The 17886-nt window shown below is 35.1% G+C and overlaps 1 protein-coding gene and 1 pseudogene across 2 annotated transcripts; one reads left to right on the top strand and one right to left on the bottom strand.

Moving 5' to 3' along the window:
- Positions 1–5353: 5353 nt before the first annotated feature.
- On the top strand, positions 5354–8732 carry LOC143529072 (uncharacterized; annotated as a pseudogene). The gene is made up of 9 exons (XR_013134589.1): positions 5354–5624; positions 5712–5916; positions 6015–6105; positions 6181–6326; positions 7060–7303; positions 7402–7506; positions 7583–7765; positions 7833–8034; positions 8143–8732. The product of XR_013134589.1 is annotated as an uncharacterized LOC143529072 (transcript).
- LOC143529061 (universal stress protein A-like protein) lies at positions 8729–17799 on the bottom strand. Its single transcript, XM_077024939.1, has 4 exons — positions 17541–17799; positions 16520–16623; positions 9057–9175; positions 8729–8970 (listed from the first exon to the last, which is right to left on the bottom strand). The coding sequence occupies exons 1-4, from the start codon at positions 17710–17712 to the stop codon at positions 8880–8882; spliced, it is 486 nt and encodes a 161-aa protein (XP_076881054.1). The 5' UTR covers positions 17713–17799; the 3' UTR covers positions 8729–8879.
- Positions 17800–17886: the final 87 nt, after the last annotated feature.

Genomic DNA, 17886 nt, shown 5'->3' on the forward strand with positions numbered 1-17886 from the left:
GGGTTAGATTCCAAATTCAATTTATTAACTTCCAGAAGTGGAATCAACCCATTTGTTCTTGTCGTTTGTGAGATATGATATCAACAAATCAGTATGTAAATAGGCTTCCAGAATCAGGATTGCGCAACTAATTTATAAATTAATAAAAAGTGACTTCCACACGTCCAAAAATTACGGATTTGGATTCCTTAGAAACCACCGTATTAACACGCATCTATGATCCTGTCCAGCATCAGCTTTCACCAAACTCCAACAAAGTAATAACCTATGAACAATTAATCATGCTTACAATCCTCTAGACCCATAATCCATCCACCATGCATCTCAATTTCACTTTTCATGCACATATAGGGTTTACATAAAGGTTCAATTTCAAACAAACATGCAATTGACAATCAATTTCAACATAGCTAGTAATTACTTGTGTTTATCAACAAATGCATAAATAAACCCTAACTCATCATTATTCATCAATTTTAAGATTTAGGGTTTTTGATTAACATGTTTAATGATGCAACTAAATCAATAGGGAGGCTAGAGAGGGTGTTAATTACCTAGTTAGCACCTTGGATCCTTCGATTTCCTCTTGAAAATATCTTTTGTGTGTGTGTGTGTGTTTCGGCCAAAGGTGGAGAAGGGAGGGGGGTGGCTGCCGTGAGAAAGGGGTGGGGGGATTAGGGTTGGGATATTAAGTTGTTTAAATATTTTAATTATATTACATGTTATATTTTACCCCCTAATCTTCTAGTTAGTCCAATTCTAGCACAATCTAGTTTATTTCAACCATGATATAATGTTACACATGCAAGCACGTAGTTACATGTAAGCATATATTATCACAACATAATACGTATTTATACCAAGTACTTGTTCATATTAATTATTGTTTGTTCACCAACGGTTTGAGTCGACTCGTGTGCGGTTCGGTAAAACTCCGAAAGACTATTTGTATAATAATTGACACATTTAATTTAATCCCTAACTAAATGCAATGAGGAATGCGCTAACTGGATTGACATAGTTCATGTGATCTTGAGTTTGAATTAACGGAGTTCGGGTTAACGGAGTTAACCTGAAATTGACGAGTGTCACACTTATTGAGTTATGGTCTGGTTGTGTAACTTAAAATTCATTTTTAATAAATATGTACTTAAATGAGTTGGTTAACTTGGGTTTAAACCTAAGAATGCATACCCTTTTAATATATAAACTTGTTAAAAGATTTCAGACTTGTCTGGATGATCGGGCAGAGATCCTCGCCCCCCCCCCCCCACACACAAATACTTATTCTTACGTCATAGGGTGATCACATGATACCCCTTCTTCCTTTTTTTTTGGGGGGGGGGGATCTAACGACGCTCATCTTATTATGTCTAGGTTCAAAGACGTAAAGCAACAATAATGACAATTTGAGTTAAAAAAAGTGTATTAATCTTACTATAATATTAAAGCAATACAAGATGTCTATTTGACCTTCAATTAACATGTTCACATAGGCTTCCAAGTCATCCGGTTTCCATATATAGAATTGCCACATAATTCATTAATTAATTTTTTTTGGAATCATAATCTCACTAATTAATGTTTTCTATAATTATAACTAACTATTTTCTTTCAAATGATTTAAAAACCGATTATGACCACAATTAATTATTTATAACTGATTTTGTGTTCCCCTTTTTTTAGCATGACAATTATTTTAGCAATTCAGTAATTTGTATATTTATACGTTTTCTCGATCCACTATTTATACATATTTTTCCCACGTCTTGTAGTCTTGTAGGGAACAAGGTAAATAATTCTTATTATATCTACATATATATGACGTTTCAATATTTTCTACCTGTGTGTAACAAGGGACAATATCCTATTTGTATTAATAAGATAAATCTTGTAATCCAGTTGAAAAGGTAAATAAAAAAAAGTAAAAAAAAAATAATTTGTTGGTTAAACTCATTGAGTCATTGGTCACTATTTTATGTGAAATTATGTGATATAACTAGATTTCTTTACCACATTTTATCCCTTTGTTAAAGAGTATTAGATCATGCATAGTCAAAACTCTTTATATATAGACGTTGTGTAACACGTGACATCTCCACCAATAATAAAAAAGTTTTGTAAAAAATGGTGTAGTGATAAAAAACTCACAACTCTCAAGCAATATTACATTATGTGATTATCTCTCTCTCAAAACCAACTATGTGATCCAACCCATTTTTTTTTTTTTGAGGGGGGGGGGGGTGTTGGCTGGAAACGCCCAAAACACATCAACAATGTTGCCACTATGGTCTATGGATCGCCTTATTAGCATAATTATGTGTCCAATCAACAGGAACCTTTCAAAACAAAGAATAACAGAATGTATATTTATCATGATAATGACCTTTGATAACTAAGTAGTACATGCTCATTTATTAACTTTAATCTTAGGAATCATTTTACAATACTATTGTAAAAAGCTGAAACCCATAAAATTTATAGTGACATTTCTTTTATAATTTATAGAAGTGTTTCTAATTTTGTTTTATTCAACGTTTAAAATTTTCATTAAAATTTTCAAAAACTTTTATTTTTAATTTAATTTAGGTTTTATAAAAAATACTTTATTAGTTTCTTTTAAAAAGATTCTTTTGGACCTTTCGAAAAATTGTTTTAAATAATCTTAACTATTAACCATTGACAAATAATAGTTCACACTGACGATATGGCTGACGCCGGTATCAATTTTTAACATATTTGTTCTCAATGGTGTGCGACTAACAAAATCCGAACGCTTTTATTTGTATATCACTGAAAAACGTTTTTGGTCAGAAAACTTTTTTTTTTTTGCCAAAAAACTCAATCTGAACACCACTACCAGTAACTGACTCACCGCCAATGAACCAAGTAACCCACAATCACTTGACCCTCACCAATTGACATTGATGGTGGTTCTAGGGTTTCAAATACCTCAATATTTTAGGTTTTTTATTAGAAAAATATTCATATAGGCTCGGTCTAAGGTTAAAAAAAGGCCTGGGACGAAAGTTTTGAGTTTATAGCGAAAATTGTGATTTATCCGGGGAAAAGCGTTTTGTTGTCAGCATGTAACTAACGTCATTAAGAGTCTGTTAGTCATAGACTGTTGGAAACAAATACATTAAAAAATAGAAACGTCGTTAGTCATGCCGTTTGTTGGAACTGTATTCACCAGCAATCAATAATTTGGATTATTTAAAACCAATAATTATTATTTACCAACTTACAAATAGTTAAAATTATTAAAACAAATTTTCTTTCTTTTTTTTATAATGTTGTACTTTCTTGCTTATCCCATGCAAATCCGCATTAAACACTAATAATTTATTCTCTCATCGTCTTATTCTATATTTTTCTTTCCATTTTCTCTACTAAACTTCAAGATACAAAATCGGCATTGAAGAATTTTTTTAGCTAACATAAGGTGGAGACGACGAGTTTTGAGCTAACATAGAGCGGAGGCAATGGGTTTTGAGCTAACATGGCGGGAGGCGACGAGTTATGAGCTAATATAGAGGGGAGAAGGCGAATTAAGAAACATATCGTCTCGATTTCTTAACGTAGAGCTGAAGACGAGTTAATAAAGGGAAAAATAAGAAATTTGAATTTTGGAGAGACATATTTGAAACCCCTCTCTAAAAATGAGCCATCGAAACCGATACGTTATTGCACTCATAAAGCTTGCAATACAATTTCGTCGCAACAAAATTTATACTGTAATGTCAAAGCAAAAAAAAATTGCTTGTGAAATCTATAAAAATGAATTTGGTACTGGTTCCACTGATACAAGTAATGTGCTCGGTTTGTTTTTTTTCTCAAAAGCACTTCTCCACCTCTTTTGTCTGCACTGAGAAGAGGATGCGCAGACGTTGGTCTCTGCAGTGTGTTTGTTTTTCCGAAGACGTTTCATTAAAAAATGTCTGTGCGTCCTCTTCTCCTAGAAGCATTGTTCAAACCACTTCCCACATCTTCTCCTCTTTTTCTTATTTTTTCATTAGACAACACCTTCCTTCTCCTCTCAAACCCTAGCTCCAAATATAAATAAAAAATGAAAAATTTTAAAAAACTAAAATGTTTCTGCCATCATTCCCGTTCAAAAATAAAAAAAATACAAAAAATTTGACGAAAAGACATAATGCCAAGAACAAAGACACAATGACGAAAATGAACAAATGACACAATTATAACTAAATAAAGACACAATAGATCGCAAAATACAACACAATGCCGAACAAAATATAGCACACTGTTGAGTAATATAACACAATATAAAGAAAAAAAGACACAATGTTAAGGGAAAAAGACATAATCAATGACGAAAATAAACACAAAACACAACGATAAAAAGACACGACGACTTTTTTCACTCACCATTTTTTTTAGAACAAAAAAACGGTGGAAACATTTTTTTGTTTTTACTTTTTTTGTTTTTTATTAAATTTCGAGTTATAATTTTTTTATTATTATTTTTTATTTTTTAAGGTTTTTTTGTATAGCTACAAATCTTTCTCATTATTCTCATTTTTGTTTCATTTTATAGAATAATTTGACACACTGATAAATAAAACACATAGAAAGAATTATAATCTGCTTTGTTCATAATTCAAAAATTAAGCATGCCAACCAAACATAAAAAACATTAACGAATTGAATATGTTCAAGTGGTCCATGCAGCGATGATTAAGAACACCTTCTAGTCCACAAAAAAACTATATAAAAATCAGTCAAGTTTTCTTTAAATATCCATCAAACCTCACAACAACGGTCACTCTTTGTCTCTTTATATCTTTCTATCCTCTGGTAAGTAAACTCCTTCTAGTTTACCTTTAACACATGTTTTGTTTCTTGATCCACATTTTGTCTACAAATAAGTTCATAATCTTTATAAAGTTTTTAAATTCTCAAGTTTCATATGAAATCTTATGTTTTAATTGTATCTTTGTAATCCATTATTTAAAATGTGCAATCTTTACAATCCATTTGTATACATATTTGGTAGATCACATAGGATGATCCTCTAGTGCCGATTTTCGTATCTTGATCATTCAGATTCGATGTTTTCAAACTCGCCATTATTTATTGTTTTAGCTTTAATCATGTCATATTATAAAACATGTTCTACAGATTAGTGCGTATTTAAATTCTTAAACTATATAATAAGACAATCTGGTGTTAAATTTGAATTTTTAAACTTGCTTGGTTGACTCTTTAAAGTAGAAAATGGGACCCCATATTGAGACAATTATTGCACACTCTTTAAATTTTATTTATTATAAATTTGAAATCTTCATCTAATAAGTAATATCTATCTTGTTTTTATACTGTAGAAAACTATCACTAAACACCATAAAAGAAGATACTCCCATTTGCAATGGGAGTCAAGAACATGGAGAAATTTTCAGTTTTGTTCATTATGATGATCATGTGTTGTTGGGCTTCCATGACTGAAGCTGAGTACTTCAAATACAAAGATCCGAAACAACCGCTTGGTGTTCGGATCAAAGATTTAATGAAATGGATGACATTAGAGGAAAAGATTGGCCAAATGACCCAAATTGATAGATCAGTTGCATCCAATGAGGTCATCAACAAGTACATGATTGGTACAAGATTCAATCTAACTATCAAATCATATAGTCTTTATTATGTTTGAATCTTTCTTGATATTAATATATTATGCATATTTGTAGGGAGTGTTTTGAGTGGAGGAGGGAGTGTTCCAGCCAAAAAAGCATCCCCGCAAACATGGGTTGACATGGTCAACGACTTCCAAAAAGGCGCGCTATCGACTCGTTTGGGGATACCGTTGATATATGGGATTGATGCTGTTCATGGTCATAATAATGTTTACAAAGCTACAATCTTTCCTCATAATGTTGGTCTTGGAGTTACCAGGCAAGTTTTAATAGCAAATCTTGCTTGATGTATTGTACAAGTCACTATAACATTATATATTAATAGGATTATATATTAATATGCCAAAATCTTGACAGGGACCCTGATCTAGTTAAGAAGATTGGAGCTGCAACCGCACTCGAAGTTAGAGCCACTGGAATACAATATGCTTTTGCACCTTGTATTGCAGTAAGTAAAACAAAGTTTAGTGATTTTATCAAAGAGGTGCAATCTTTTTGGATAATTTTAGTTTTTCCTAAACAGGTATGTAGAGATCCGAGATGGGGTCGTTGCTTCGAGAGTTATAGTGAAGATCCGAAAATTGTTAAGTTAATGACCGAGATTATACCGGGTTTACAAGGAGACATCCCTGCTGGATCAAGAAAGGGTGTTCCTTTCGTCGGTGGACAGTAAGTTAATAAACCTTTTTAACTAAATTGTCTACCAAACATGTTTATTCTGACAAATCTTGAATCTTTAATGTATGAGTTTTTTTAGTTTTAGATCTATCTAGTGCATGATGCTTTAACTTAAGGTCTTATCTGTTTCTAGCAATTTAAAATTTCATTTTTCAATCTGTGGGTATTATTTGGTCAATAAAATAAGAAGTAAAGAGGGGTTCCACAAGGTGGAATATGATATAAACATCATAATATTTTTTATAAAAAATGTGAACCTCATAAGTGAGAGATGGTCCACAAAGTGTGAAAGATGGGCATATGAGGAATAGTATGGTCACAGAAGGTAGCATGTATATCTTCTTGTTTTCCTCTCTTTTAAAGCAGATATTGCTAATCATATTATGACAAATAAACTTGACTTTTCATGGTCAACAGTCAATATTTTACAAAAAAAAAACCAGTCTTTTTAATCATAGCATGATAGATGATAATGGCTTTCTATGGACAACATGCTATACTTTACATCAAAAGATAGCTCCAAATCTTAACTTATGTAGTTATGTGGACCATGTGTTGCACTAACTCAGATATTGACAAAGAAACTAGAAAAAATATAGGAAAGGAGAAGATGTCATGCTTACATGTTCCTGATCTATGAATGATTTTGAATATCCAACATAGTATATTAACACATTAGATCTTTTGACTGGGCATAATATGTGTTGATTCCATATTTAAACAGAGATAAGATAGCATCATGTGCTAAGCATTATCTGGGAGACGGTGGGACGCACTTGGGCACAAACGAGGGCAACACGATCATAGACGCCAAAGGGTTCTTCAGCATACATATGCCTGCATACTATGATGCAATCATCAAGGGCGTTTCTACGATTATGACCTCGTATTCCAGCTGGAATGGGGTCAAAATGCACGCTAACCGTTTTCTTGTCACCGACTTCCTCAAAAACAGACTCAAATTCAGGGTAGATATATATATTCACTTCTCTAGTTGCATTGAGTTATTTTTTACACATATCAAGCAACTCATGTAGTTTTCGTTTTCGTTTGACTTTGACTTCAGGGGTTCGTTATATCGGACTGGCAAGGGATTGACAGGATCACTACTCCGGAACATGCTAACTAGACGTACTCGATCATAGCTGGAATGAATACTGGCATTGATATGGTATGTTTATTTTTCTTATTCTTAATTTTATAAAATATACAAGAGCCTAAACTCCTAAATTGCTGGTTGTGTGTAGTTCATGGTTCCATATAACTACACCGAGTTCATCGATGGTCTAACGCACCTTGTCAAGAACAAGTTCATATCCATGAGTCGTGTTGACGATGCGGTTTATAGGATTCTAAGGGTCAAATTCACCATGGGTCTGTTTGAAAACCCGTTGGCTGATTACAGCATGACTAAGTACCTCGGAAGCCAGGTAAACTAACGCTTACTTTTTTAATAATATAATCTTTATTTGATTTTTCGAATTCAAACATGAGCAGGAGCACCGAGAGCTGGCTAGGGAAGCTGTGAGGAAAACACTTGTGTTATTGAAAAATGGTAAATCTTTAAAGACGCCGTTGTTACCGCTTCCTAAAAAGGCCTCGAAGATATTAGTCGCAGGGTCTCATGCTGATAACCTTGGTTACCAATGTGGCGGATGGACAATCGATTGGCAAGGACTTTCAGGAGATATTACTGATGGTATATAACTATATATAATCACAATATTCTAGTAACATTCATATCACCTAAATTTTTTTTATTTTTTTAATATTGAACTAATGGTATAATCACCCTTTGTTCTTACAGGAACCACAATCTTATCAGCTGTGAAAAAGGCCGTTGACCCGAAAACTCAAGTGGTCTATAACGAGAACCCAAGTGAGAATTTTGTGAAGTCCAACAAATTCGACTATGCTATTGTCGTTGTGGGAGAGCGTCCATACGCTGAGACATTTGGAGACAGTAAGAATCTAACAATCCCAGAGCCTGGACCAAGCACCATCAAGAACGTCTGCGGTGCTGTGAAATGTGTGGTGGTGTTGATCAGTGGTCGGCCTGTGGTTGTGCAGCCGTATGTTGAAACCATAGACGCTCTTGTGGCTGCTTGGCTTCCAGGAACTGAGGGTCAAGGTGTTACAGATGTTTTGTTTGGTGACTATGGTTTTACGGGCAAGCTTGCACGTACTTGGTTCAAGTCTGTTGATCAGCTCCCAATGAACGTTGGTGACAAGCATTATGACCCGTTGTACCCGTTTGGGTTCGGGCTTACTACTGAGCCTAAGAAGAATTTCTGGGAAAGTTTAATCTTAATTATTGTTATATCTATAAAGCAATTGAATCAAAGCTTTCTGAGGTTTTTAATTAAAAACAAAAATGTACAACACTTCAACTTATAATATCATTTGGTATACAAACAAAAAAACAAACTGTCAACTTAACAATCAACTTATTGTTGACATATATTAAACAAATGTGAAAAAGCATAGATTTACCTTTTTTATTGTATCCAGACATTACACAACCAAAACGCATGATATACGAGCTCACTTGTTGGAATGTTTTTGCGGGCGCACTATAAGAACCGGACATTTAGCATGATGCACACAATAGTCGCTAACACTTCCCAAAAACGCCCTGTAAAATAAATAAATACATGGCAATACAATTGTTTAATATGTATAATTATATAAATAATGTCTTGTTTTATGATTTAAGTTTACCTTTTGATTTGTCCAAGGCCTCTACTTCCAACAACCAGGAGATCGGCATTCATGTCCTCTACAGCTTCAACTATCATTTCCTTCGGGTTCCCTCTAATCACCATCATTTCTGGTTTAATCTGCCATTAGTGCAAATTGTTGGAAACTTTAGTATAATAATCATTGTAATATAATTATTGTTACTAAATATAATTATATTTGAATGGGAAATCCATAAGTTGCAAGAGTTAATTGATTTATTCAAGTCTATTTGAATGAGAAATCAATAAGTTGTAAGAGTTAATTCATTTATTTAAGTCTCATAAATGGTGCATTCAAATTCATCTTAACTCTTATAGTTAATTGTGAATTAACTGAAGTCTTTTGGTTAACACATGACTCCTCTATATATACTAGCATGGATGTCCATGGTTGAGATAGAGAAAATATATTGTTCATGCAATCTCACTCACAACCAAAAGAATTCCCGACTTTTCGATCTTACGCGCTCTTGTTTCAGGTATAGTTCAGGTGCTAGGCTAATCCCGACAGTACAATCTGCTTAGGCTGTTGTACCCTGAGAAACAGACGGGTTCACCTGGGTGGCCCGGAAATCTGTTTTAAGGGAAGCGTGTTTTACACGTGCCTCAGTCACCTTGTTTCTTGTTTTGTCATTTCTTTCTAATATGTTTGTAATTTGGTTTATGTATTGTATTTTCCTTTCTTACTCTTGTATTGTAATATGGATTACTATTAATATAATTTTATTTTATTTCTTTTTGTGAACGGGTTTCCTACAAGCTTAAAACAGATTTTCAAAACAACCGTTCACTGTTTTGAAAAAGAAAATTATTTATATATTTTTTTTGTTTCGGTCACTGTTTGCAGTGGGTTATTGATAGTATATAATAATGATTTTCGCATCCATTACAGTTTTTACTAATAAATAAAGTTTCATTTCTAGTGGTATATAGCTAGCGGTGGTGTTGAAATTAATGACACATCGAAAGCAATCAAATAAACAAGATTTCTAGAGGTCTCAAATCAGTTTTAGAGATTTTCTCAATCAGTAGTTTGTTACTTTTGTTTTGTGTTCAGTCAATGTTTATAGTTCGTAATATAAGTTGTTGGGTGTTATTATTATTATTATTATTATTATTATTATTATTATTATTATTTTGTTTTAATGTGCTTGGGGTTCCATGTCTATTGGTTTTTAAATGAATAATAAAACTATATTTTAGTGTATTTTTTTTCTTTTTTCACGAATTGCGTGTTATCTTAAATTTTAAGACTTAATATTTTTGTTTCCTCTAGATTCTGTTTTTTGGGAAATGATATATTTTGTTTTAACTTGGTTTCATTAGTTTGGTTTTTTTTGGAAACATAATTGTTTTGTATCTTGTTTCAGAAATGGCGAGTACTGTTGCATCCTCCACTACCGTTTTCATGGGATCCACTGCTATTGGGTCAACTTCTTCAACCATGGGACCATTGGTTGGTACCCACGCAGCCCAAACTGTTGCTAACCATGCTGAAAAACCAGGAAAATTTTCTGGTGTGAACTTCAAAAGTTGGCAACCAAAGATGATGTTTTACTTAACCACTTTGAACCTTGTGAGGTTTTTGACCGAGTCTCCCCCTCAACTAGAGGAGGGTGCGGATATTCAAGCCGTGAGTGCTCTCGATGCTTGGAAGTACTCCGAGTATCTTTGCCGCAACTATGTGTTGAATGGCCTTGTTGATGAATTGTATAATGTGTATTGCAAAATACCAAGTGCCAAAGAATTATGGGACACTTTGGAAAGAAAGTACAAAACTGAAGACGCGGGTACAAAGAAATATGTCGTGGCCCGGTTCTTGGACTTTAAGATGGTTGATTCTAAAACTTTAATGAGTCAAGTTCAAGACTTGCAAATTTTAATTGGCGATATGATTTCTGAAGGAATGACTTTTAGTGAGACATTCCAAGTGGCTGCCATGATTGAGAAATTACCTCCAAGTTGGGTAGACTTTAAGAATTATCTTAAACATAAGCGAAAAGAGATGACCGTTGAGGACTTAGTTGTCCGTTTTCGAATTGAGGAGGATAATAGGGTGGCACTAAAGGGAACTCAAGTGGAAGTTACTGCAAAGGCAAACATGGTTGAACATGGTCAATCGTCAAGGGGGTACAAAGGTAACAAGAACCACAAACCGTATGGCAAGGGCAAGGGTAAGTTTGATCTTGGGCCTAGAAAGGGTCGTGTGAAGAAAAAACTTTCGGTTTTTAAGGGAAAGTGTTATAATTGTGGAGAAATTGGTCATCGTGTTGATCGATGCAACAAACCCAAAAGAGAGAGGGCAAACATGATTGATGAAGATGAGAAACTTGTAGCCATGATCACTGATCTTACTGCTATGATGGATGAGGTAAACTTGGTGTCCAACCACCCTAAAGGATGGTGGATCGACACCGGAGCTACTCGTCATGTGTGCCCCGATAAGACCCTCTTTAGCAAGTTTAAGGAGGTGGCAGGAAATGAAGAACTCTACATGGGGAACTCGGCTACAACCGATATCAAGGGTGAAGGTGAGGTGATTTTGAAGTGGACTTCGGGGAAGGAGCTCACTCTAAGCAACGTGCTTTATGTTCCCGATCTGCGCAAGAGTCTTGTGTCTGGATGGTTGTTGAACAAGTTTGGCTTTCGTCTAGTTTTTGAAAGTGATAAGTTTGTGTTAACTAAGAATGGTATGTTTGTTGGTAAGGGCTATGCCATTAATGGCATGTTTAAGTTAATTGTAATGGCTGTGACCAAAAAAATATGAATGAAAAGGCTACTACTTCTGCTTACTTGATTGAGTCTTTTAATGTGTGGCATGGTCGTTTAGGTCATGCTAACTTTAATTCAATGCGTCGTTTGACTAAAATAAATTACATACCTTCTATCACTTTCAACTCAAAAACTAAATGTAAAACATGTGTTGAAGCCAAAGAAACAAGATCATCATTTAAATCGGTTGAACGAATAACCGAGCCCCTTGACATATACACACCGATGTATGTGATCTAAAATTAGTTCCCACAAGAGGAGGAAATAAGTATTTCTTCACTTTTATTGATGATTGTACAAGGTATTGTTATGTATACCTACTTAAAAGTAAAGATGAAGCCATAAACAAGTTTGTCTTGTATAAAAATGAAGTAGAAAACCAACTAAGCAGGAAAATAAAAAAGGTAATAAGCGATAGAGGAGGTGAATATGTTGCACCATTTGCAGATCTATACGCACAAAGTGGAATTGTTCATGAGCTTACCCCACCATACTCTCCACAATCTAATGGCATTGCAGAACATAAGAATCGTACCTTAAAAGAAATGATGAATGCCTTTTTGTTGAGTTCCGGGTTAAGCCCGGACATGTGGGGGAAAGCCATTTTGTCGGCTAATTATATTTTGAACATAATACCTTTCGAAATAAGGATGTAAATCCTTATGAATTATAGACGAGTAGAAAACCATCTTATAAATACTTGAAAGTGTGGGGGTGCCTAGCAAAAGTGGTCGTACCACCACCAAAGGCTCAAAAAATAGGAACCAAAATCGTATATTGTGTATTTATAGGATATGCTCATCATAGTAGTGCATATCGGTTTCTTGTTCATGAATCAAAGAATCCTGAAATACACAAAAATACTATAATGGAATCAAGGAATGCGTCATTCTTTGAAGATGTGTTTTAATGTTTGGGAAATGCACATGCTAGCTCATCGACACATGCTAGTTCAGCAACACGTGATAGTACATCAACACATGTTGATGAGATTGTTCAAGATGAAACTCAAGAACAGTCTGAGGCTGAGGAGGTTGAGCCAAGAAGAAGCAAAAGGCAAAGGACTAAGAAATCCTTTGGATATGAGTTTCTTACTTACTTGGTTGAGGGTGAGCCCCAAACCTATCGAGAGGCGGTCACCTCTTCAAAAGGACCACAATGGAAAGAAACCATTAAAAATGAAATTGATTCTATCTTACAGAATCATACTTGGGAACTAGTGGATCTTCCACCAGGTTGTAAACCGCTTGGATATCGTTGGATATTTAAAAAGAAGATGAAAACAAATGGTTCCATTGATAAGTACAAGGCAAGGTTAGTAATCAAAGGGTTTAGACAGAAGGAAGGTCTAGACTATTTTGATACATACTCACCTGTGACTCGAATAACCTCTATAAGGTTGGTGCTTGCGATTGCTGCTTTGAGAAATTTGGAAATACATCAAATGGATGTAAAAACTGCAGTTCTAAATGGGGAGTTAGACGAAGAAATATATATGGAACAACCTGAGGGTTTTTCAGCTCCTGGCCAGGAGGGTAAAGTTTGCAAACTAGTCAAGTCCCTATATGGTTTGAAGCAAGCTCCAAAACAGTGGCACCAAAAGTTTGATCAAGCCATGCTGGAAAATGGTTTCAAGATAAATGAGTGCGATAAGTGTGTCTATGTGAAAGACACAGCTACAGGTTATGTGATTTTATGCATGTATGTGGATGATATGCTTATCATAGGGAGTTATGATAAAATGATCAAATCTACTAAAGATATGTTAAAGGCGAGATTTTACATGAAAGACATGGGTTTAGCCGATGTGATTCTTGGAGTTAAGATCACTAGAACCCAAAATGGTCTTGTGTTAAGTCAATCTCATTATGTAGATAAAATCCTTGAAAAAATCAACGCAGGAGACACGAGTGTTGCTCAAACTCCGATTGATACTAGCCAACATTTGTCAAAGAATATAGGTGAGGGTGTTGCTCAATTGGAGTATTCAAGGATAATTGGCAGTCTTATGTATCTTATGTCTTGTACCCGGCCGGACTTAGCATATGCTGTGAGCAGGCTAAGTAGATATACTAGTAATCCTAGCTCTGAACATTGGAAGAGTATGACAAGACTATTAAGATATTTGAGATACACAAGGAGTTATGGACTGCATTATGGCCAAGACCCAGCTGTTGTAGAAGGATACAGTGATGCTAACTGGATATCCAACATGAAAGATTCCAAATCCACAAGTGGTTATGTGTTTACCCTTGGAGGAGCTGCTATCTCTTGGAAATCCTCCAAGCAAACGCTTATAGCTAGATCTACGATGGAATCTGAGTTCATTGCGTTAGACAAGCTGGTGAAGAGGCGGAATGGTTACGCCAATTTTTGGAATATATTCCAAGATGGCCAAAACCTGTTACGGCTATTTGCATACATTGTGACTGCCAGTCGGCGATTGGAAGAGCTCAAAGTGCAATGTATAATGGCAAATCTAGACACATACGCCGTAGAAACAATACTATACGACAACTTCTCTCAACGGGAGTTATCACCATTGACTACGTGAAGTCAAGGGATAACATTGCGGATCCGCTTACAAAAGGCTTAAGTAGAGAGGTCGTATGTAAGTCTTCGAGAGGTATAGGACTAAAGCCCATGGAGTAAGTTTCTACGAAGGAAAACCTATCCTAGAAGACTGGAGATCCCATGATCTAGTTTCAATAGGACAACCTAACTGTATAAACTGAGGTTACTGTGGGGGAGTACCTCAACATATAAAGGGAGTTATATACTTCCGAGTCCATTCCGATAATAAATCAATGATGTCAAAGGAGGTTAAGTATAACGCTTTTAATGATTTGAAAAAAAAAATCACCTATGTGAGAGAGAAGTGGGATCGCTTCGAATGAATTTGTGGGGCACGCAAATCCTAGAGCTCTTGCAGAACCAGGCTAGTGTTCCATGACCATAACGGACACGACAATGAGGGGTTAGCCAAACCAGGAAGAGTGTTGTGTGAAATGTAATAATGTCTACGTAAAAAAGGGGTGGTTCAAGGACACCGCGTCTACTAACCGCTAGGAGACAACATATATTTCACAAAGGAAGGTTCAACAGGAGCACCTACTTCTCCTGCAACACTCAACCGCTGTAACTATATTAGACACTTGAGCGTACGGATCGATTTCCATTCATGTGGGGGATTGTTGGAAACTTTAGTATAATAATTATTGTAATATAATTATTGTTACTAAATATAATTATATTTGAATGGGAAATCCATAAGTTGCAAGAGTTAATTGATTTATTCAAGTCTATTTGAATGAGAAATCAATAAGTTGTAAGAGTTAATTCATTTAAGTTCATAAGTGGTGCATTCAAATTCATCTTAACTCTTATAGTTAATTGTGAATTAACTCAAGTCTTTTGATTAACACATGGCTCCTCTATATATACTAGCATGGATGTCCATGGTTGAGATAGAGAAAATATATTGTTCATGCAATCTCACTCACAACCAAAAGAATTTCCCGACTTTTCGATCTTACGCGCTTTTGTTTCAGGTATAGTTCAGGTGCTAGGCAAATCCTGACAGTACAATCTGCTTAGACTGTTGTACCCTGGGAAACAGACGGGTTCACCTGGGTGGCCCGGAAATCTGTTTTAAGGGAAGCGTGTTTTACACTTGCCTCAGTCACCTTGTTTCTTGTTTTGTCATTTCTTTCTAATATGTTTGTAATTTGGTTTATGTATTGTATTTTCCTTTCTTACTCTTGTATTGTAATATGGATTACTATTAATAAAATTTTGTTTTATTTCTTTTTGTGAACGGGTTTCCTACACAAATTAACTACCAAAATGTGTAATAAAATAATACGAAAGGGGAATTAGCGACCAAAAGTTGAGCAAAGCGAAGTTGTGACCCAAGTCAAAATGGTCGGAGGATGATAGCAATGACACCATCCATATGTTCATAAAATAATTAATATAATCCAGACTGAAATCAATCCTGTCGTCTATTACTTGCTTATTTTGCAACCACTTCGATTGATTATGATCTTGGAGTGTTGATAGATTAGAGAGAGATACATTCGCTAAATAGGTCGTCGTGAATGGAATGGCTCGCTAAAAACTTCTTGAGCTAAACGAGTCAAATTATAACTCAAGCTTCTGTTGGATAAAAGAGCTCAAAACCGAGCTTCACTTATTGATAGTGAGACTAAAAAAGCCTATTTTGCTTTTTCATATTAAATATATACTTGATAGAATATGATACACACACATTCAACTAATGTGTAGCATAAAAGATGGTTTGTAAACGTATATAAATAGATAATAAACAAACCTATCCCGAGCAGTGCTACGGCTTTATAAATATAGTTCAAAACAAAATAGGCGATCAAGATCTCCTTAGTTAAATGCCAAGATTTAGGATAGGCTCGGATCATCTCGTTGTTATCATATCTAGAATAGCTAAAATCGGCAGCAAGTTGGCGATATGATGACGTTTGGCCACTAAAATTGGCTAAAAGTGGTCACAAATTAGTCCCAAAATGGTTGCATATTGTGTTAGCGACAATATTATTCGCCACAGCAAAAGTCTTACCATTTTTAAGGGTCGCAAATACTTGCTATGCTAGTGATTACAAAAGTCAGCATCTGTGATAACTAAACTAGACTAACCATGTGTTGTTCGCATAGTTTTGTTGCACGAGAAACGACTTCAAAAGCACTTTCTTCTTGTGCCTTCTTTACAGAATCCATCACCGCGGGTGTCGCAAATATAACTATATTTCGCACATCACCAACAAAACAAAATCGATGTAAAACATGAACAAATCAATTATACACTTATACTAAACAAAAGGTGTTTAAAACTACTGTGAAACAAAATGTTTTAAAAATAGGGAAAATGATTGAACATCCCTTTTGACGGGTCAAAATAAAACGCTTATCCATTTGACGGGTTTCCAAATGTCCACCATAATCCAGTTGACCCGTCTACTTTATACTCATCAACAAATAACTAAAAATTTTTACTAGGTCGTGTCCCATGTTAATATCCAGTAATTTTTTTCACGGGTCACACCACATGTCAATATATATCCCATAAAAACGCCCAGGTTTTCTAGTTGTTCTGACGAGATTTCTCTGTCTTTCGACAAGATTTTTTGTCATCCAACGTGATTTTTTTTGCTTCCGCCGAGATTTTTTTGGCTTCCACCAAGATTCCTTTTGAATTGTGACAACAATCTTGTTGGTTGAAAGACTCATCAACGACAATTACTAGCTAGGTGGGTCGACTGGGTTTGGGATAGACATGTCATACTAATTAGTTACCTATATAAAAAGGATTTATTACAAAACGATTATAACAAAGTGACATGCAAACTAATTAGTTACCTATATAAAAAGTATTTGTTACAAAACGATTATAACAAAATGGCACACGCAAACTGGCATCAAGTTGTGCGCAACCCCTTTAGAATAGCAAAGTCAATCCTACTAAAAACTAAAAATGAAACTTTGTGACCTAGAAGCCGAAGAGGTTCCGTGTACGACACGGAAAACCCTACCCACAAAATATCAAAAGCAAATGAAAGAAAGATAAGTTTTCTCGTGTATAACTGGTCAAATTGATATTTTGTTTACTATGACCGATAAAATGGACATTTTGTACATTTTCCCTTAAACAACAATTTACCGGGACCAACGGGGATGGCGGTATGAGGCGGTTGGAAATGAGGCTGGACATGAACAACCGTGATCACTGGTGATCCCTCCGCGGTCTCATGGTGAAAAAACAAGTTTTCAAGGGCCCACTGGAGAGCATACAGACCCCCTTCACTCTCATCTATGGCTACCAATACTTTCATTATTGTTTCTTGTTTTTGTACTTGCACTTGCACTGGCGGTGGCACCAACGTCTCTTTTGCCGGACTTGATATCTCCAGTTTATCTATCTAAATTCTTAAAGGTTCTAAGGTTTCCTTATTTAGTAATTTAGTAACGTTGTTTGCTTATAATAATAAATATAAAACACGTTGCAT

This window comes from Bidens hawaiensis, unplaced genomic scaffold (genome assembly GCF_021521415.1).
Source record: "Bidens hawaiensis isolate Kalapana, Puna unplaced genomic scaffold, B.hawaiensis_p1.1 tig00008460_1, whole genome shotgun sequence".
NCBI classification, from domain to species: Eukaryota; Viridiplantae; Streptophyta; class Magnoliopsida; order Asterales; family Asteraceae; genus Bidens; species Bidens hawaiensis.